The sequence below is a fragment of the Dryobates pubescens genome, chromosome 17, assembly GCF_014839835.1.
Source record: "Dryobates pubescens isolate bDryPub1 chromosome 17, bDryPub1.pri, whole genome shotgun sequence".
Taxonomy (NCBI): domain Eukaryota; kingdom Metazoa; phylum Chordata; class Aves; order Piciformes; family Picidae; genus Dryobates; species Dryobates pubescens.
Window position 1 is genome coordinate 13,921,947 of NC_071628.1, and position 22,956 is coordinate 13,944,902.

Genomic DNA, 22,956 nt, shown 5'->3' on the forward strand with positions numbered 1-22,956 from the left:
GAAGTTTGTCAGTAACCATAATCTTTTTGGTTTGGGGATGAGGATTTGATGCTGCAAAGCCCAGGATTCCCCTGGTAATCTGCATGCTTTTTAAGGACTCTTTGTTTAAGTCCAGGCAGGGTTATGACAGTGTTACCAACTTCTTTTTTTTTTTCCTTTAATGGGATATCAAAATTTTTTAACAGAGAATCCTGCATGAATGCAGGTAAAATTTAAGCAAGGCTCCCCCACGTGTTGTGTTTTTTACTTGCAAAGCAAAAGTTTTAGCCTTATTCTGGGGAAGGAAAGGAGAGGTGGAAATTGTCAAGGAGGTATCCAGGGAGGTAAACTGTGGATGCTGCATTCACATCCCAGCTCAGCAGACCTCTTTAGCAAACTATGTTAAGTGGCATTTAAGAGCATGGTATTCAGTTTGGACCCCAGTATCTAACAGGAAGAGCATTGCCTTGACCTACTACTTTTCATTGTAAAAGGCACGGAGGGAGGGTTCATCTTCGTACCCTGGCTCTGGCCATGAAAACACCACTCAGGGAAGTACACCAAACTTGTTCTGACTGTTCCTGGGGCTCCTCTGGCTTCTAATTGCTGAATGCTCAGTTGCACAGAGGCTTTCCTCCACTGGATCAGGAGTATGCTTCAGTGACCACAAGCTCCCATCACCTGGGTGAAGGAAGGTAGCAGTGCTTCATCCCTGTTGTCCTGATGGAGCTCTTGGAGGAGAGGCTGGTGCTTCCTGGGTAGCAGCACTAGTCCTTCTTCAGCATTCTGAAAGCACTGGTATGTGTGGCACACCTAACCCCAGTTTCCCTCAGCTCTTACAGCGTGTATCTGAGCAACCAAAATGAACCTCTGGCTGTTAGAGACAATTGTTGGCAGTGGTAAAATAGTGATGGAGAATAGATTTAGACTAAAACATACAAAATGAAACATCAGGCTGAATTCTTACCAAATTTTTTATGCTGTTGAGCCTTGGGATTTGCTGCTGCTTCATGAGTGGTTTCCACTGGCTTCAAATTATGTGCAGCAGCTGAGTTTTAAGGCCCTGATTTAGAAAAGCATTTGTGCACATGCTTACTTCTGCCCTTATTCAGCTCAGCACTGATGCAAATACCAAAGTGCCTCGTGATACAGGGACAAACCTGAACTGGAGGCTATAAACTTAAGTTATGCAGCTGTCACGAGTACCCTTTTTGATGTTTTTTCCCAGTAGCACAGCTGCTCTTCTAGGTGAACTATTTCATTAATCTTCATCTAAAAGGTCCTGAGAACAGTTCTATAATACTATCAAATATACATAAATACCAGAACTAAAAAAAAAAAGTCAAATACTTGGCTCAAAGCAAAACAAATATTGCTCAGAATACTTGTTTAGATTAATAGCTGTAAACTGTGCATTCTAGTAGCAAATAAAAACCTGTTGGCCTAGGAAAAACCCCAAACATTCAGAGTCTATAGGATTGGCAGCACTAATATTACTTTACAATGTGAAGTAAGGATAACATCAGTGTAACATTGCAAAAAATATCCACCTAACCTAAGTGTATGTAAACAGGTAGGCTTTGACAGTGTTTATGTGACTAGGCGTGATCCTGCACTTGGGTGGAGACCCAAGACAGAAGGGTGCTGTTCCAATGAGGTTCCAGCTGTCCAGATCCCACTGCAGGAGACAGGCTCAAGGGTGTGATCCTGCAAACGTATGCTGGCATTACTAGTTCTTCTCCTGGAGCATCCCATGGCAGGATTCAGTTTGGGCAGGGCTGCACATGTATAAGTAAGGATCATTCACAAACATAAGGCATTGCAGAACTTGTCCCTAAAATCTCTATTTTCGGCAGAGAATCCCTTATCCATACACAAGATCAGGTTTTAACAAATCAAAAGGTGTCTAAAATAAGGGTCAGAGTTGCTATATGTTATGCTCAGTAACATGGTTAAGATTCTGCCTCTTGGCTTCAGATATTGCAAAACATCTTTTTCACTGATCAAAACCAGCTATGAATCTTTCTCATAAAAATTAACTGTGAAAGTTAAAAATGAACAGGCTGTGTTTTCAAGGTTATAAGGAGACATGAACAGAACCAATCAACTCCCATTGCAATGGTTTTCTGGTGCCTTCCCTTCTGAGCAGCGAGCACTCTGAGATTACTGTTGTTGGTTGCCTCCAGTCTTGCTTCGCGTCCTCAATGGCTCTGCTACTGCCGCTCTCCCTCCACCCGCTTTTTACGAACTAGACCAATCAAACAAGAAAAGAGCAGTCAGCAGGGCTTTCTTGAGAGCCAGGAGACTTGTCTCACTGACACACTCCCTTCCCAGTAACATGAATAGGAAGGAAGGAGTGGCTAAGACATACTCAGCAGGATTATGTCCATAAATGCTGTAGACCTCAATGTTAAACAAACCCATTGTATCTAAACTGCACTTTTCTACAGCACAGACTGTAGAATTTCACCAAGTGTTTGTATCAATACATTTTCTATAAAAATCCATTTCTGAGCTCAAGGTTTTAGAATAAGAAACCACCATTTCCAGTGCTTCTTCCCACTAGCTCTATTTAGATTTCTGTTACAGTTTCACAGTTCTTTTAAAAGCCACAGCGTTCCACCTAAGTTGATACTGGTCTGTTCCTGGCAGTCCTCTGGACTGTTTAAGTATTAGACATCAAAAATTGACAACTTTTGTAATTGTATGAGTGTATACTATAGGCAAACAATAATCACATGGTAAATTTAGAAATATACATAGTTCTAAAGGAAATAATTTGAAGTACTCTTAAATACTGATATCAGTGACTATTGGCAACAAGGAAAACATCATATTGGACCTTGAATTGTCTGTTTAAACTTCACATGCTAGGATTGCATCAACCATCTGATTGTAAATTAATTGACTCTGGATTCTCATTAGAATCCCAGTAGGCTGAAGCTGCCATTTAGCAAAGCTCAGTGATGAGCTTTCTGTTATTTTGACAGGCAGCCCCATGTGAATTTTTACACCACTTGGAACACATTACAGCCGGTATAGAGCAGGTCTAGTTGGGCTGCCATTGCTACTTCATATCCAAATAAAAATGTATTGAGTCTTCTTGAACTTTGCCAGGTAAGATTAGTGAGGTTCTCCTGTTCAGGTGATATGAAATTTGGTGTTACATCAGACTGTTTCCTGTTTCTGATACTGAACTGCTGAAATACAGAACAAAAGCAGTGAAGTTGGATGAGTGAAAGCTTTTTACTACAGAGAGCAAATAACTATGTTGTCACAAACATCCCATTACTTCACTATCAGGAGGTTTACTTCATGGTGTTTTCTTGGCAAACAGACTGCATTATTCCAAAGCATACAGCGTAACATCAGTCATTTGTGTCTGCTTTCAGTGTTTTGTTGCTTCATTTATTGTATTCTATGGAATTCTGTTAAGTATTCTGGCCTACTAAATCTTGAACAAAACTATACAATACAAAACCATGAAAATGAAGATCAGATACAGGGCATATGTCTAATGGTGACTAGGTAAATAGGGGGACAAAAAGGTCTTTCTCCCTTCATTAGTGGGATGTTTCAAATACCCTTCCAGGATACTGGACCAGTAGTGTATCACTGGAATGCTTAGGGACTGCTAAAAATCAAAACTGAAAGAAAATAAAAGGATGTATGAAAGAAGTAGGTTCAAGCTCAACTTATATCTCTGTTCTCACAGAGAGAAAGCCAAGCTGAAGCCAGGAAAGCCTGATGGTTTGACACCCCACTTTAAAGTAGAATTGATTTAAATAATTTTTTCTCCCTTCTTACTCTAAACTACTCCTGCCCAGTCCTCTCCTTCTTACTCTGTGTACTGAGCTCACAAGGCAGAGCAAGTCATATTCAGGTAAAATGCTGAAAGCTTTGTTGTTGTTGCCTGTATTTGGACATGCAGGCAGGAAAGTAAATTTTTCTTCCCTTGGTTGTGCAGACTTGGTCTGTTATGGGCAGGGCAAAGAAGTTTGTTCTATGTTCACTGAACAAACATAATGGGGTTTGGCTCTCTACTTAACTGGCCAGAAGAGCTGACAGGGCAGTCGGGAGTCCAGAGTGCTCCACTGGAAACACCTTATCAGCTTTCGAGGAGACCTTATCATTCTTTACAACTACCTGAAAAGAGGCTATAGCAAGGTGGGAGCCAGTCTGTTCTTCAAGGTAACAAGTGATGGGACAAGAGGAAACAGCCTCAAGTTGTGTCCAGGCACTGCTGGATTAACAGTTGGACTTGATCATCTTAAAGTCTCTTCCGACCAAAATGATTTGATGATTCTATAGAAAAGGCTGAAGGAGTGGGAGAAAGAGAAGAATGGTGGCTCCTGATCACAGGATCTTTGTTGTTGTCTATTCTAGAATCTGTGGAGCTATGCATAACCCCTCTCATATAGCAGATTGAATGTTACAGAGTTAAAATTCAAGCTTATGTACAGACAGGAAGAATTGTGTTTAAGAAGGTCAAGGCTTGGCTCATGACTGAGTAGATATAATATCAACTTACCCAGATCGTTGTTCTTAGTGATAGCTGCTGCTACCCTGGTTCTTGGACCTTGTTTTGTGAACTGATATCCAAACTTGAGAATCTTGGAGTTCTCCTCCAGCATTTTAGCAATCTCCATTTCTACAGCTGTCCCCAGCTGCTGCCTCTGTTGGCAATGTGGTGAAATGTACCCAAAAGAAAAGAAAGTACTTGTTTCATATGAGAGAAGCAAGCGGCTACATGTCCATACTGTGCTGCAACTACAAAGAAAATCCTGTTCCTGGAGATTTCACAGAATGTTAGGGGTTGGAAGGGACCTCAAAAGATCATCCAGTCTAACCCCCCTGCCAGAGCAGGATCACCTAGAGCAGATCACACTCATCCAAGTGGGTTTTGAGTATCTCCAGAGAAGACGACTCCACAACCCTCCTGGGCAGCCTGTTCGCTCAGCTTTTATATTTGGCTTTGACCAGTTTAATTTAGAAGTTTTTCACTGTTTGGTTGTCATGGGTGTGGGACATGAGCTGCAGAATACCCAAGCCACAGAGGCTGCCTTGACTTTGCCACAGTCCTCCAGGAGGACCGTCTGGGAATCCAGAGAGAAGGGAAACAAAAGCAAGCTTAATGCTCTCTCTTTACCTGGTTGTCAATTTTAATCTCTGTCAGGGATTCATTCTCTTTCAGTGCATTGATGAGTGCCAAAATACCCGTCCCAGTGATGAAGTTGGATTCCACATTCAGACTCTTCAGTGTTTTGTTCACTTTCAACATGTCTGCAAATGCCTGAAGGGCCCAAAAGAGGGAATATGAGATAACAACTTAAGAGTTTTGGGGAGTCCAAAAAACATAGCTTAGTAGCTACAAAGAAATAAAACACAATTAGGCTTAGAACAACATAGAGGTAGATCAGAAGAGATTACACTTCTGTTTAGTACAGTCACTGGGAAATTCTGCAAGGAAAAATGAAAAATGCATTCTGAAGCAGACACAGATCTACTTAAATTCTGGGGCTTAAACTTACAATAGCCACAGGGTCGTTGCTTCGAGTAGCTGCGAGGCTGAATGTCTTCACATGTGTGTTGCTTTCCAAAGCTTTTGCAAATTCCTTCAGTGTTGGAATGGGAATATTCTACATTAAGAAAATCAATGCAGTGATTAGGAAAGCCAGTCACATCTCTAGACACTGATTTAAGTTATTATAAAATTGATTAATTTATAGCTACATGTCATATCCTTGGTGCTTTCAAGAGTATCTCAGAATGGACAAAGCATCCTCTGCTTATAGTGGCCTCCAGAGGCCTGTGGAGGCCTGCCTTAGTATGCGATGTCAGCACTGCCTTTAACTGGGTCAGGCCAACTCAAGCACATGATCACTCTCTTGAGCTGCTTTCCTATTCTGCTGCTGCTTGTTCAGTCTCCATGTGCCAGCTCCTCCTCTGTTTGCATGTGTGGGATAATTGAATTTGGCTGGTGATGATTATATAGTGCCCATGAGATATCTTGCTTTACAATCTGCTAAAGAAAGGCAGTCAGAGGGAGTCACCCCTTGGGCTTTTAATTGGCATCTAATTCAATATCAGGCACTGATGACCTTGGAGCCTCTACAACAGTTCCCTCCACATCCCTCTCCTGTGTGTCCTGTGTTTTCTGAATACTAAAGAGAGACAAAATCTGGAGATAAAAGGCAAGGGCTTTGGAAATTTTAAATAAGCATTCCTATGACGACATAAATGAGACCACACCATCTACCTTTATGTTGTTGAGATTAATTTCCACAAGACTAGGATCATTTGCCTTTATCCTTTGTAAACTTGCTTCCACATTGGTTGGGTTAGGTGGCTCCTCAAAGATGGGCTTGACCTTTTCACCTTTCACCACATCTGCAACACAAGATCTCATTAAAAGTTGATATGAGGAACAGGCATCAGCAGCAACTATTTGCTTTTCAATTCCCTTTTAAGCTTATGCTATAGCATTCAAGAAAGGATTTGTATGAACTACAGAACTTGGAAACAGGAGTATTAGCCCTGCCACGCCCTTGGCACCTTCTGTGCATCCAGAAGCATGACACAGGTGGCTGTGGTCACAGAGGCTAGGCACTATTGGCACAGGCAAATTCATCCTTTGTGTACAGAAGTCCCAGTACAATTATCTTGAGCCAAAGCAGCTTTAAAGGTTATTGTATAGGGTATAATATACTGCAAGGGCTTCTTTGTTCTTTGTCTAATGTCTGCAAAGGAAGGTGTGCTCAGAACTTACCATTACATTAGTGAGAAAATGTCCTGCCACTATGAATAGTCTGTGCTAGCATAAAGGAGGCCACTCAGTTTCCTTCTTTTGGCTGATGCTATCAATTCAATTAGCTCTTGTAAAATCACATCTGCACTTTCTAAATAATAAAACTATCAAAGCATGAAAACCAAGACTGTCTGCCAGCACCAAGATTTATGAAGTTTTTGAGTGTTCATGCTCCAAAGGGATCTAGTTTTAATGCTGGAAGCTATGAGCTATAAATATTCTTAGAGATGCATAAAAATCATAGCTTTGAACACAATTAGTACTTCTCATTCCCATACATGTTTGTGGAGATTAATTTATAAGTCCTGACCACCCAAGCCACTGGGGGCAAGAAAGGACTATGTTACTGACCACAAGAATGTTTAAACACTTCTTTTCTGTTGTGGACAGTGAGTTATTTTAAAGACTGGTGCTCAAGTCTCAATGAACATGTTGCTGTTCAGTGCAGTGAGTAAAGTTCATGCCACAGCATGGGCCAAAGAAAACCAAATATTTTTTTAGAACCCATACTCATAGTAGAGGTGAAGTTATACAAATGCCTTGAGCTGGTTTTCACTCTGCTCCTTTTCACCCTTTTCTTTTTTTTTTCCCTTTTCACTAATTCCCTGAGAGACCTCACACATCCTTGGATAACAATCCAGCCTTCCTAGGGAGTAAGGAATTGAAAGCCTCTGGTAAAATGCATAAATGAAAGCCAGAAAAGCATTTTTTGCTCTTGTGGCAACATCCTGTCAAACTGGGGACCTGCACTCTGTCCTCAGATCAGACATCACAGTATATACAGATTCACAGATTGCATTGAGTTGGAAGGCACCCTCAAAGGTCATCTTGTCCAACCTCCCTGCAGTGTGCAGGGACACCTCCAACTACATAGAGTCTAGAGTTTAGCAATACTTTCTGTTTTCTACTTTGCTTCCCATGAGCTTTATCTTATTTCTTTAATCATGGTGGTGTTTTGCCACACTGATGGGTGACTTTTGAGATGTCTCTTCTACTGAAGCATAGCACTTGGCTAAGGAGAGGTGTTGCTTTTGGACAGAATACAGTGATGTGATGGTGATTCTCTGATTCTTAAGTGTGTGATTGGAGAATAGTTTAGCTGACTCACATAGCTGACATTTTGACTCAGTACAATGAAGTATTCTGAAATCTATGTGGATTAGTAATGCATGCAGTTGTGTGTTGTGAGATAGATGGCAGCTCACAGGACCCTGCTGGGGAGACTCACAGATTAGTCTTAATCCTGAGAAAAATGAAGTGACATAGTGCCCTGTCTATTTTCCCATCTCCCCTTCAGTAATGTGGGATGGAAAGGAAAGTCCTTGGTAAAGATAGCTGCTGTTCTTGTAGCCTTAGAAGAAGCAAACAATTTTTTGAGTACTCTTTCCCTAGAAAAGAAAGAGTGATTGGCTACTGGAATGTGCTGCCCAGGGAGGTGGTGGAGTCATCATCACTGGAAGTGTTTAGGAAGAGACTGGATGCGGGGCTTCTTGCCATGGTTTGATTGATTAGATAGTGTTGGACTCGATGATCTCAAAGGTCTTTCCCAAACTGGTTAATCCTATTCTATTCTATTCTATTCTATTCTATTCTATTCTATTCTATTCTATTCTATTCTATTCCATTCCATTCCATTCCATTCCATTCCATTCCATTCCATTCCATTCCATTCTGTTCTTCAGTACTCCCATCCTTCCAAGCATCTCTGCAGAGCTAGATATTACTGTCCAGGAAAACATAGATCCTTAGGAATGATTTGCATAGTACTGCTGTCCTGATAGATTATGAATTTTAAGATTGTGTTTACTTTAAAGAAGCAGCCCTCAGGATTAATTAGCTCAATCAAGGTAAAACCCAGTTGCACTCCACTAAATTAGGCCAATACATCTAGCCTATAGGTGTACGAATCATTGAAGACTACAAACAGCCTGTAAGAGAAACGTGCTTGCTTACTTCTCACAGTTCCTTTCCCATCTTTACTGCGTGCTCCTCCTTCATCAAATTTTGGGTTGTTGACCATGTTGTGCACTCCAAGAACAGCTAGAATGTGTAACAGGACACAACGTTAACGGCAGGAACAATGCAGAAAAAATATCTCTTACAGATTTTAGACTTGCTCCCCAAACAAATCCCCCTTTGTAAAACATTCACTCTGAGTCATGCTTGCTTGTAGGGAGACTCTTTAGGGGTCAAAATCCTGGAGATACAGGCATTTTTAATATAGGTTTTTGAAGGACAGAATCAATGCAGCATGCGTATCTCAGAAGTGCCAGCTGGAAGGAACGGCTGCGGGTCATCTTGTCCAGCCTCTCCATCAAGCAGGAGTGTTGCCAGCATTAACCAGGTCAAGCCATGGCTTTGTCTAGCTGGATGTTGAAAACATCAGGGATAGAAATCTCACAGTCTCTTTGGGTAACTCATTTCAGTGCTAAACTCCTAATACCTTTTTTTTCCCTTCCCCCCTAATATACATCCTGAACCTCTTGCTGCTCTTTGTTGTGTTGTTTGGCATATCAAGAGAAGAATTTGCCTGTACATGTGGTTAGCTTAATAAATTGGCATTCACACTGTGGTTTCTTATAGAAGCATATGGATGCCAATGTGCTTGGGAAAAAGCATGTTAGCATTCCAGGACTTAAAAGATAGGATATAAACTTAAGAGAGAAATAACAAGAGAAACCAAAACTCCATAAAAGAAGCCGCAAAGTTATCTTTCATGTGACTCAACTTCCACAGTGTTAGAGACTAAATTGTGCTCTGTTTTCCAACACTTCTCCCATCAATAACCTAACTAGACTTTATTCTATGGGATCATGCATTAATTAAAGGTTATTAACTAGTGTAGATTTTTAGTTTCATCATTAATTTTTTCTTATGGAAAATACTATGTTCTGTCAACAAATGACTCTTCAGTTGCTGTTAAGAGTCTGTTTTCAGAACTCTTGGCAGTAGGTGTGCTACCCATTCTTTCTCTTTAGGCTTCAGTAGCCACAGATTCTGTTGTGAATGGCTGGATACTGACCAGAGCTGAGCAGAACTTGGAAGTTTGTTCCAAGAGCTTCAGAATTCCTGAGAAGTGCCAGTTGCACTATAATCCTGTGATTCCTGTGATACTCCACATTTCACTCAAGAGCCAGGGCTAATGCATGCAGAAATGGGTGATGTAGCCAAGAATCACAAAGATAATGGCAGGATCACATACGTCAATAGGACAATATAGTAGCTACAACATTTTTGAGTTTAATCTTGATCTAACCCAGATTCAGATTAATTTAATATTCTGAAATATTTGATTAGATTTCCCTAATGAAAACAAAGTCTGTTTTGTACAGACTAGGTCCCCCAAAAGGTAGGCCATAGACCTCAGAGAGCTCAGCGAAGGCTTGGATCCACTCTGAACTCGGTGGACAAGGCAAGAGAAGTCAATGGTTCCATAGGGAGGGCTCAACCCAAGTTTCAGGATGACCCACTGACACCAGCCCTGGCTAGTTTGCTTTTTCCCAGACTATGGATTCAGATGATTCTCTTCTGCTGGCATAAACATATGACATACCCGTGTCGCAAACTGCTTGAAAATCACAGATGGCTTAAGAATTACAGATTGGCCTTTGTTATACCATAGGTTCAAATGTTATTTATGCAAGCTGATATGCTTCCAAATTATTTCCTTTGTGAACACTCTAGAGGCTATACTCTGGATTAAAGAAAAAGAATTAAAAGTGGTAAGGATACCAGATCTAATCAGCTGACTACCAATTTTCTGACTCAAAGACTTAGATTCCATATTTGGTCATGGGTGCAGGCTCATCATCCACTGCATCATCTAACAAGTTCATCCTACTGTTTGGGATGTCAGACTTGAGAGGAGGTAGCACAACAATGCAGATGCAGTAAGATCAATGGCCTCCACTACAGTGCAAGTACCCTAGCCTGCAGTCTGCCATCTGCCTTTAGTTTCCCCAAATCTTGTTAGCTGTTTCGTCTTCTCTCCTTGTGTGACATATCAATTATATGAGAGAAGTCTAAAATGCAGCAGCTATCAAGTCATGCTTGAAGTCATGTGTGTCCCACAGAGTGGCCACCAGTCTGTGTATTGAAACTGCAGATGCTTGAGATGATCATGAGATACTCCTGACAGCAGGTCTAGGCAGAGAAGAACTGGACATGCAGGGGGATCATACCTATACATTATCTAACCTGCAAGGTCATACAGCTCAGTATCTGAAGCACTGGCCAGGGCTTCTTCTAGTTCTGGATCCAGGGTCACTTTCTCTTCTGTACGCGTTTCTATTGGCTTCTCTTTGGGGATGAATATTTTTCCTAAGGAAAGAAAAAAGCCAGCATGAATAACTAGTGGAACAACTCCTCTGCCTCCTGGCAGCTAGAGGAACAGGTCTGGAACAGTGGAACTGCTTTGAAATATGATCAATTTTGTGTTTTCCTCTTTCCTACTTGATGCTGTCCTCTGTACCAGGATCACTCAACAAGTAGACACTCAACACTCAAAAAGCAGAAACTGCATACTTGCTCTGTGCTGATGATTGTTAATGTGGAAGCAAATCTCGTAAAATAAATCCCCAGGAGCAGTCACAGCTGGGATATTTATGAAGTTTCTGTGACCTTAAATAGGCTGAATCAGATCTACACAAAAAGCTTGCAGAATTTTCATCCTTATATTTAAATAAGGCACTGGAAGTAGTTAAAACCATCCTACTTTCCATTTACCAAATTCCATACCAGAACCTGAAAGCTCAGTAAACCTGTTCTCTTCCAGCAACTCAGTTGATTCTAAGTCTCTCCATAAGTATCTCCCTTCTGTGCTTCCTGATGATCATTCCCATAAATAGCCCTGTCCTGACCATCTCTGCAAGCTTGAGGAGTCTGAACTGAACCACATGTTCCACAAGAAAGACTCCCGTTTGTCTCTCCTTGTATGCTGCTGTTCACACTGGGGTCAGCAGGTATGTGTTTCCATGTGATATTCCCCCCAGAATGAGACCATCTGCCTTGATGAAATGAGCAACCTGTAGGTTAAATCTAGATATGACACAAGAAGTCCCACTACCCCTCAGCCTGCTGTTGGAGTCAACCTCAGTGGTGTGATGATGTGAAAATGGCTGGAGCGAGGCCCTTTAAACCTGAGCTAGGGCTGCAGCTAAGCTGAGGCAGTGTGGTCTGGGTGATCAGGTAGTGAGGTGGATTGAGAACTGGTTGAAGGAAAGAAGTCAGAGAATTATGGTCAATGGGACAGAGTCCAGTTGGAGGCCTGTAACTAGTGGAGTCCCTCAGGGGTCAGTACTGGGACTAGTGCTGTTCAATATGTTCATCAGTGACCTGGATTTGGCCAGCTGTCAACTTTAAACTGACTTTATGTACAGCTTTGTACATTCCAGATGTAATGCTTGAAGCACATCCTGTGGCTTTCTAAAACAGTTTAACTGTAACAGATTTGTGGTACTATTTTGTTACCATTCATAAATGCAGGTCTGATATTTAGTGTTCAGTTATACAGGCTTTGCTTCTCTCTGGGTTTTCAGTTCTGTCATCCTCTTTTTTTCCCCACTGTGGTCCAAAGTATCACTTTCATGTAAATGATACCAAATTCATTTCTCTCTTTAATACTAGTTTGTCTACAGCAATTTCCATACTGTCAGCATCCATGAATAAGCTCAGGAAAAAATATTTAATGGAAATTTCTTAAATCCTGGCAAGGTTCACTGATGTAGGATTCAAATTCTTTACCCTAGAGATATTTGTACTGAGGCTAAATATTTTCTGAGTACAAAATTGGACAAAAGGTTATGTAGAGAGACAATGTGTTATATTGTGATTCATTTCTTATGCTATAGTTCAAGTAATTTTTTAAGAGGCTGATAGAAGTCTTTGTGAGCCAAAGGTAAGAATTACTTTAACTTTCACCACACATTGGATGATGTGAACTGGAGACAGCCATCCCAGCAACATCAAACAAAGGTCAAGTGGCAATCAGGGGAGATAAATACTCCATGAAGATAGATTAATCATGTTCTTCAGACTTCATAACAGCACAGGTGCTAAGATTTCAGACTCCCTCTGTACTACCACCTAATCTGAACTGTTGGATGGCAACTTCCAAACACACAGACTAACACTTAATGCCAGCTTGACTGGTAAGAATAGCACAAAAGAGGAAACAACAAATGTTTCTATGTTGGAAGCTAAAATTCCACAATTATTCAGAATACCTGAGTAAACAATCAACAGTGAGAAGTACTGTCCATGAAATATTTTCTTTTCAGGTCACTGGTGGTTCCTCCTGAGTTTCAAGTAATACTTGCGATTGGAGATCTTGACACATACCTGAGTAATAATACTCACCCCTAAGTGCTAATGTCCACAGAGCCATAGCTTGCATGAAACAACTCCATCAGACAATACATTCTGCACAGACACAAACCCTAGCCGCACCATGAACAAATACTGATTGCAGTCTCTGCTTTCACACCTAAGATTGGAAGGGCACACAGGACCTTGAGTCTGGGGTAAACCAGACATGATAGGTAACATAGCTGGTCCCTCTGTATGGATGTTGGATGTGGGTAGACCAAGTATTTTGTGTAACAAGAAATCCAGGGGTAATGGAAACCAGTAGAGGCCCATACTTTCTCTGTGCAGTTCACATATGCAGGAATACAGTTTTTAAGCATTTGTTTCAGGCGTACGTAATTCTTGGACGGCAGCCCAAATCCTTTTAACTGTGTATATGACTCCCAGTGATAGTTTCATTTAAAGCATTCTTGGCAAACGTTTCAGAAAAAGTCTATTACTGGTTACATGAAATATTTAAAGGGGCAAGGTCATGTCAAAGATGGTAATATATATCTTTAATATATGTGAGCCTTGCTGGCTTCCAGTGGTGGTTTTAAAATACTCTTTTCCCTGCTATCTAGATAAGAACTGTCTTTTGCGTTACCCCACTGTGAAGAGCGGCAGAACAGATAGAAGTTAGAAAAGCTTATGCATTTAGCACAGTATTAGAAATTCATTCTCTGTCCACCAGCAGTAAAACCATGCCTGTGTTTACAGATTGCTGTCAACCAGTTTTCCTTCATTATTCTAAGGCCAAAGTTTAAGAATTCATGAGGTCCCTCCTAGTCCCACATTGGTACATCGTAAATTCATTATGCGGTGCCATGATGGAATTCACTGACAAAATGAAATATGGATTGTGGCTTGCTTGGTTCAATGGTCCAGCGTTATTATTTATTTAAACCCAAAATTTATTCTTTAAGAAGCCTTGGAAGAGTTGTGGCATTTTATTATTTTAAAGTGAGATTTATGAAGAGAGGCTGCTGCTCTTTGTGCTCTTTATATCCCCCCTGTATTTTAGAAAGCACTTTATTATAAAGTCCCATGTGGTGTTATTAATGTTGGCTCTGTTGCATTTTGCCTCCAGAATATGCTAAAGTTCTGTGCTAAGTCTTAATAGTTTATCTTTCTACCAATGAAAAACACAGCGACAGGAGTTATGTTTATACATATCACACTTGAGCTGCATCTGTGTTAACAACACAAAGGTAACTGCATTTACATGCAAAAAAAAAGTTTAATATTCTTGTATTTAACTGCAAAACAAAATCCAATTCCATTAAAAAAAAAAAAAGTGTACACATTAAAACATTAAATTATTTTTACACATGCATAGAAACTCTAAGTGTCAGGAATCCAAAGTGCTTTTATTCACCAGGAAATTTTAAGTGTAGATCAATGCAATTGTCCCCTTCTTTCTGTCAAACTGGGATAAGTGCCTGGGGTGACCTGGATGAGGATGGAGGCAGCTCATTATAACCTAGGGACTTTCTCACTATGAGCACAGTGACTGGAGATTTGTCCCAGCTCAGTCTAACAGCAAACCCATTCCTTTTCACTCGCCTCAAAACTTCTATTCAAATTGAAATATGATACGGTTTGTGCTTTACACAAAAGAGGCTTAGAGAGAAAAATCCATTGAAAACCAGACAGAACCAGTAAAAGGGACTACAGAGATACACAGAAATGTGGAGTGAGATAAAAGGAAATCAAAATCTAAGAAAAAAGAAAAAGGAATACACTGGGTACAGTCATGAGACCACACACATCTTTCTGCCACTTAGCTTCAGCAAGGTCTGATTTCCTGCATTATGCACATGCCCCCATTAAAGCAATGTCAAACAAGGAAATGAGATGTATCCCTAACTTCATCTCCTTACAACTACGCAACCACATAAGCACACCTACGTATTAATTGAGCAGGCAATTACCTCAAGTGTATTTTACTGAAGTCTGTTTGTTTATTGTTATATAAGGGAAGAAAGATAAAGGAATTTGAATAGATAATTGGCAGGGTTTTACTTGTGTACCCCATCTAAAAAACATTTGGAAGATTTCACCTGCATTCATAGTTCACACCATTTGGAACATCACTTCTGGTATGTCTTCTCTGTGCCTTCCTTATGTCATTAGGCTCTTGTGAATAAATGTAAATTGCTACCACTTTTATTTGGTATAAGTTCTTGGTACTTATTCCCACCTTTTACAAGCCAAAAACTCAATAAAGCAGAGAGCAATGGGAAATAAATCTATTTATCTTAGCTGTAAAAATGTCCTTTGATTTTACCTCAGTTTTATTAAGGTTAGTCTCTTTATTCCATGATACAAATGCATTTTTGGCTATAACTATAAAATGATAATGTGCTTTCTTTTCCTATACACTGTAGTTCAGATGATTGTACTTTCAAGAAACTATCTGGTTACACTTATTACTTCTTACTTTTCAGTGAGTAACTGACTCCAGTGAGTGCCTGTTTATTCTCAACTACAAAATGCGACACTGACCTTAGAAGTGAAACTCAATAATCTTGGAAATCTGCCTTGCATAAATCACAGGCACCTGATTCACTTTTTCCATTTTGCACTATTCTTTTCTTTTCAGGCTTAGTTAAACTCCTCCCTACAAATATTTCATGAAAACAGAGCTAAATTAGTTCTTAACAAGAATAAATGTGTACTGAGAAGGAGGAAATGTGCCAAGTTCTACTAAGTGTGAAGCTGAAAGCTAGCAGTAACTAAACCTGCGGTATTGTAATTGCTGCTGTACTGTTGCTCTTGGATTAGTGTCTGTGTATTCTGTGTCTTAAAAATTACAGTGATGGAATGGGAAGGTTGCAAAGTTAGACCTTCCAAAGTTACTAAATCTATTGTGCATATACACAAAGAGTGAAATTAAACTGCACCAGCAGCTCTGACTTTAATCACTGCACTGTGATTCCACCACCTTAGTGATATCCTTTAAAGAATTCTTCTGAAAATTTCTTCTTTCTCAGACAATTTTTTTTTTAAAAAAAGACAGCATATGGTCTTTAAAACAGAAAGAAGCCCAGAATTTCATCAGACCCTTACATGGATTATCACAACAGTTAGGATCCCTGTAGTCCTACAGCAGTCCTCTGGATTACCATCTGGATTAACTTGCCAACACAGCAGAAAGGTCTTATGTCTGATGTAGAATGGCAGCAGATGAGGAAGAGAGTAAAGCTGTGCCAATAGGCTTCAGATTCCCACGGACATCAAAGAACCTTAAAATTTGGCCAGGGCTAGACACCACACTAGTAGTGTTCCTCTCTTCTTTTCTCCCATATATCCTTCTCTTCTGTTCCTTTCCTCTTTGCCCCCCGTACCTCTCCCATCCCTTGACTCCTGGTTTTGCGCATCTTTGAATCCTGACCCTTAACACCACCTCTTTTCCCTCTGCCCTCTCTTTACCACTGCTCTCTTCTGCAGGTCCTTTGCCCAGAACTGCCACATCTATTCCTTGATCCTGCACAGTGGCTCAAAACCTAATTTCTCCATGTCTCTGCATGAGCCTCTTCGCTAGCTTTTTTCTGCCTTTAGACTGCCTTTACAAAGTGAGCAGAGAACTATCAGAGCAAGAGAGAGCCTCCCTACCCTTAGTTCTGATGTGACAGTGGCCTCTCACACGTGCAGTTTCAAAGAGCATCCTCTGCAGCCCGTGCCAGATCTCTCCAGGCACTACTCTACTGTCTGCACATGCAGGCAGAAGCTCTGAGGACATGACTAAGACTCTCTGCAGGGGGATTATTTGGAGAGCACTGTAACAAACTGGAGGTACAAGAAAGTACAATATTTTGAAGATGCCAAATTCAAGTGTATATCCCTGGGGATGGCAAAGGGCATGCATTTCAAGTCCCCTCTTCAAAGCATGGAGGCACTGCAGCTCATAAAAGAACAGCTGGAAAAATTTACTTTAGATGGCTAAAACAATATGTTTTCTCCTAATCTCGTTCTTGGAAACAGCTACGTCCTTTTTGCTGACACTTTCCAAAAATTCAGCCTGAGGCAGAATCTCAGCATGGGAAATTTCATTGTGAACTCTCTGAGTTTGGCAAAGTCATGAGCAACTAAAGCAGGGTCTTCAGTGAAAGGCACTGGCTAGGGGCATTACTGTCAGCAACTGCAGCACTTTCAGTGCTTTAAGAGACAAACATCAGTTCTACATTCAAGTCTTAAAGAAGAGGAAGAAAGTATCAAAACTTTAAACAGACCATTTCAGTGCTGGGGGTGAAAAGACTGCCTTTGTCATTCCATGAAGGATACCATGCCTCTAAACTGACTCCAAACTATTTTTTTATATGGAGTCTGTCAGAGAAACTGGAATTGGAACTCATTAGCATCTACTCTACTACTTCGACCTTCTGAAAATGGCTGTCATTATTACTGGTGCTGTGTATTGATACTCTGCTGGGCACAGCACAGCATGCAAGATAGATGGTCTCTGCCAGAGAAACTGAAAACAGGGGTTAGCCAAAAGTTCTCTGGTTTAATTATCTTTACTTTCTTCCTTTTCCATTTTATCAGTTGGCTAAAAATATTACTGTTTAATCACATACAAGTGTGTTCCCCTTCTCTTTCCGGCCACAAATAATAACAGCCCAATCCACTGGAGTTTTTCCATTACTTTGACAAGAACTGGATTGGATCCAAAATTAAATGGTTTGGCAAGAAGCAGAAGACCTTGTAGGAAATTGGGATGGGGATGAAGGGTTGAAACAGCAATCCTTACAGCAATCAAAAATGGCATAGCAAACTTTTCATATCTAATGATATTTCACAACAACAGAACTTCTTTCAATTATGTTTCATTAGTATCATGTCATTAAGAGAACCACTGCACCAAAGCAGAAGGAGGAATGTTGCTGATAGCTTATGTCTGTATTACAGCAACACAGGTCTTCACTGGTATGAGATGTATGATGTACAGTAGGAGAAAACATGCAGCACTGACATGGCTCTTTAGTATTTTGTGCTTGCACTGCAGCACTGCTATGTCTCTTTAATTCCTACTTCATAGCCTCTGTTGGACCCTCTCCAGTACTTCCCTACCTCTCTTGAACTGGTGAGCCCAGAAATGGACCCAGTACTCCAGATGTGACCTCATTAGGGCAGATTAGAGGGGGAGGAGAACTTCCTTTTACCTGTTGGTCACATTTAATGTACCCCAAGATATCACTAGCATTCTTGGCCACAATAGCAAACTGCTGGCTCATGGTTATCTTGTCTACCAGAACTCCCAGGTTCTTCCCCATGAAACTCCTTTCCAGCAGGTCAGCCCCTAACTTGTACTGATGCATACCACAGTGGGACTAAACACTTACCATGAGGACATTCAAATGAAGTACCCTCCCCTGACTTGTGTTAGGAAGGATGTGGGGTACAGTGTTCTGAAAAAATGGCATGGTGGCCAGTTGAGGTGTGTGCCCATCAGCCTGGATAGTCCTAGCCCTGGTTCAATACAAAATTTGGGTTTTCATTGATGTTTGAGAGCTATCCCATACAGGCTGAAAACCTTCTTGTTGTACAGTAATTAATGTAGTACGTCACCAAGCTGAAATATAGCAGAGGGCCAGAACCTAATGCCTGCCATACATCTGCTGGGTTTTGCTACACATTTCCAACCTCTTGAAACCACAATTAGAATCAAAACCAAGGGAATTCCCTGCATGATGAGCCCCCCACCTTGAGCTCATATTTAACACTTCCTGTGTTTTAACCACTCAGAATACCCCTGTCAGCTCTGGAATTTGTTTTGGCTGCTTTCTAATACAATCAAAACCTTATGGTTGTGTTCAGCATAGAGACCAACACAGGCAACTGAATTTTGTCCTTCAGCAGCTGCTTGGTATTGGTTTTGATCAAGAACTGCCTAATAAAACATTAATGAGAAATAAAGAAAAAAAAGGAGGTAGAGACTAGATTTAAAAAACCCCTGGTGTATCACAGAGTCTTCTGGAAGGAAGCTATTTTAAATGCCTCTTTCTTTTCAGCTGAATTTTCAAGTCAGCATCAGCTTTGCCTGATAAATATAGAAACTAGTAGAAATGTCACTTAACAATTGGTAGAAGCATCCCACTTCCTAAATTTAAAAATAACCAAAAAAATGCTTTCCCAGTGGCAGACAAGCATCAAAGTACAAAACATCAAGAAGAGCTTAAACAGTGCTGGACATGTTCTAATCCCACTGGCAAATAAATATTCTCAGGAGGTAACTTGCACGAAATGGTACAACAGTATCAACACCTCCCATTTCTAATTATACACAACTGGGTGCATTTTAGAGCTGCCCCAGAGCTTATTTTTTAAGTGGCAGAATTAATGTAAAATCAGTTTGGGGCTATTTACAGTATGGCTACATTCTGGTACTGATACAACGGAAAGAAAGAATTTAACAGATAGCTATACAATATAATCATATAAATATTTCCCAATCTGTAACTGCATCTTGGAGACCAGGAACATGCAGAGGGAGAGGAATAAGCTTTTCCTCAAGAGATATCCTTCTTTCATTTCTTTTGAGGATGCATTTTATAAATGTAAATTACTTGTCCTGAACTAATTACTAAGCATAGGAAGAATACTAATTATTCTCTAATTAGTGGTATCCTATCTTGGAAATGTCTTTGCAGCATTGCTTTATTTCCTTGCACAGAAAATATACTCTTATAAATACAAATCAAGTGATTAGTATTTTATCACATTCATTCTGTTATCATTTTTTCAACTGAGAGTGTCAAAATAAGTAGTACTGCAGTTCCAAGCATGGATTCTAAGAGCCAGCCACGTGTGGCCTTTGTGCAACATTCATCATGTTTCACCAGATTCACCCAATTAGCAGGATTGCTGTACAAGTCATGAGAAGATTTCAGTACATTTGGCAGATGGAGATTTCAGTCATATGTTTTCAAAAGGCTCAGATTCTGCCTGAAATCTTTCAAGTTCAGAGCAAGGTGAAAGGAGAACAAGAAAAGCAGGCAGCAGAGCCCAGTGCTCTGGTGGTCTTTCTGGAGGACACTTCCTGCCAAGCTATATGGGGACAAGCAGGAGAGATACTCGAGTCCTTGGCTTGGGATATACCAAGTTCAAAATAAAGAGATTCTTCCTCAGAGCCAGTTCCCTTAAAGCAGCACAAAAATGACACTGTGCTCTTCATCTAGTTTTCAGCTGTCAAGGTACCACACCTCATCAGATCTCAGATTAATTATGTTATTTCTAATAAGGAAACAAGTCTTTTCATGGCATTTGGCCTTTGACTTCAATGAAAACTTAGGAAGATTCTTTAAGTTTAGATTAATGACTGCAGAAATCACAGCATGTGATTGTTTTCATTTGATTCAATGCACTAAAGCAGACACTGAGGATTTGGTCAGGAATTGAAGTTGCACAAGGAACAGGAAAAATTAAGGGAATCATTCCTTTAGCCTAAAATGCTGTCATAACACCCTAATGGTGATAATGCTTAAAACTGTCATTTCAACTAAATGTGAGTCAAAGCCAAAACAAGAATAGCTTTACTAGTATGGCTGAATTCAGTCTGTTCTGAGGGAAAAGAGATATGGGTGGATATTAGTGTTTGTAAAGCACTGGTATTGTTGTACCATAGGTACCAGGAATTAATCAGCAGCACTAATAACCACTTTAAGAGCATCTGGAAGCAAACAGGAGTAATACTGCTTTAGCCTCATCAAATGAAAACTGAAACAGAATAAACAGGCCAGTGCATGCAGTACCACTGCCAGTAACAATACAGGGATTAGTTTTGTACAGATCAAGTGGCAGTCCTATGGGTGTCTGTGAGTCCACATGTCACTGTTTTTTTGTGTACTTATGTTTCAGGCATATTTGGAGATCTCAGACATGACTGGAGTGCAAAATGCAAAGTCTTCACCCGAATTCAGTAGATATCAGTAAGGTGAGACCAGACTGAAGGTGTTGGTATAAATATGCAGAGACCTGGTAACTTGTACTGCTTTAACACAGTGGTGTGTAGGAGACTGGAAACTATAAATCCATATGACAATAAACCATTTTCCTTTCTGTACAGTATGTGCTTGAGCACTCCTGATACCAGGAAGCTCACTGTGGTGCCACTGCATTTCAGCAGGCTCAAAATCAAACCTGTGCATAGCAGCAAGCACAAGTTAAGACAGGGCAAAAAGTAGGTAAAGAATATGCTGCATGATAAAATAACACATCAATCAGATCTAGCTGAAATGGCTAAAACCTTTGTTTCCAAGATTGAGAACACAATGCAGTAATAGTAACAACTCTTGGCCTGCAAATAACATTTTATATCTTTTTTAATTATACATAAAGCAAGAAATTATACCTCTGTCTTTCTTGAAATATCTACTTTCCCTTAAACAGGCCCCATTGAGATGATGGTAAATTCATTAGATGGCCAGAAATGAACCCAGACAATATAAGTTCCTTCTTGAATGAAGGGGTAGCCTGAGGTAGACATTTCTATCCACTGTATGTAACTGAGGAAAAGGAGATAATGGTGCCAAAGGAAAATTGTTTGTTTAAAAATATGACTTTTCCTGCCCTAAGGTTATCCTACCAATGTCTGAATGATTAGAATTAGGTTTTCCTGTTTTTCCCTTTTTTTTCCTGTAGCTGTAGGACAAGGGGAAGCAGAGGAACTGTCTGCATGAATAACATTACCAGATGTGCTAGTAAACAAGTGGAAAAATACTTACTTTTTGTAAGTGTATTCCCTGAGTTATTACTTACAGCAATTGTAGGCAATACTTACTCAGAAAAGCATTTATATGTTTCCTCCTGAACACCTCCCCCACTACAGTACCCTTGCATGGACCTCATACTTAACATGGGAACAGTTGCAGTGAGGTTAGCAAGGTCACCTCTGTCCATCCTTGACTGCAAAGAGAGGCATTTGCTGATCTGGGAGCTGCTGATTGAGCCCTTTGCTGGACTGGTGTTTGTGTGTTCCAATACCCACCAAGAGGCCTGATCAAACCTGCCACTACTAACTCCAGAGTTGCAAGGCAGATAGAACCACCACTTATCTGCCACTACAGCAGCTTTAGATCTGACTCCTGAGCTTCACCCTGCACAGTGACAGCTTCCAACTCTTTTGTCCCAGCATGTTCCACAAAATGGCCAGGCAGCAGTGGATGCCTGTGACCAGGCAGTTCCTTACTCAACACCAACATGAAGACAGAGAGTACCTTTCTTTTCTCCTGTAAATGGTACAAAGTCTTCTCTGTCCTTGTGCTCAAGTGCTTGCTTCTCCAAGTAGGAGAGCAGGCGTTCTCTGTCAAAAGGCCCCGTGGCTGGTTTAGTGGTCTGGTCCTTTTGCCGAAATCCTGCCGGCAGCAAGGCGTTCTGTGAGAGAAAGGGAGGCATGTAAAGGAGATGAGGAAAGTTCACATAGTGTTCCACATTTCATTTCAGTTTTGATGTGGTTTTTTTTAAAATGAACCCATTCTCTGCATGTTACTTCACCTAATGCTCTTTAGTGAAAGCAACAACACACATTACCTAAATGTAACCATTAACAGCAGTATCTCTTTCACGCTTCTTGACTATACAACCTATTAATATTTTTATTAACCATATTTAGCATCATAGCACCAAAGAACTGTGTTATGTATATTATAACCAGAGTTTGCAGTCCAGGTAAACAGACCACTGTAACTTTTCTATGCATTTTCTTCTCTTTATTTATTCTGTTTCCTCCCCTTTTTTGTCCCTGTCTTTTAATTTTTTTCAGAAATTCCTTTCATTCTAATGCAGATGTCTCTTGGACTCAGAAATGAATGGCATGCACAGAA

The 22,956-nt window shown here is 40.4% G+C and overlaps 1 protein-coding gene across 1 annotated transcript in view; it reads right to left on the minus strand.

Annotated features, from left to right (window-relative positions):
- Positions 1-755: 755 nt before the first annotated feature.
- The window catches only part of LOC104297317 (tropomodulin-2), a 35,368-nt gene continuing 13,167 nt past the window's right edge, over positions 756-22,956 (minus strand). The window contains exons 3-10 of the mRNA XM_054168989.1: positions 22,351-22,507; positions 10,985-11,107; positions 8,741-8,827; positions 6,239-6,369; positions 5,511-5,618; positions 5,129-5,272; positions 4,511-4,655; positions 756-2,227 (exon numbers count right to left, since the gene is read on the minus strand). Coding sequence (XP_054024964.1) covers positions 2,193-2,227; positions 4,511-4,655; positions 5,129-5,272; positions 5,511-5,618; positions 6,239-6,369; positions 8,741-8,827; positions 10,985-11,107; positions 22,351-22,507 — 930 coding nt within the window. The 3' untranslated portion in view covers positions 756-2,192. The remainder of the gene's footprint in view (positions 2,228-4,510; positions 4,656-5,128; positions 5,273-5,510; positions 5,619-6,238; positions 6,370-8,740; positions 8,828-10,984; positions 11,108-22,350; positions 22,508-22,956) is intronic.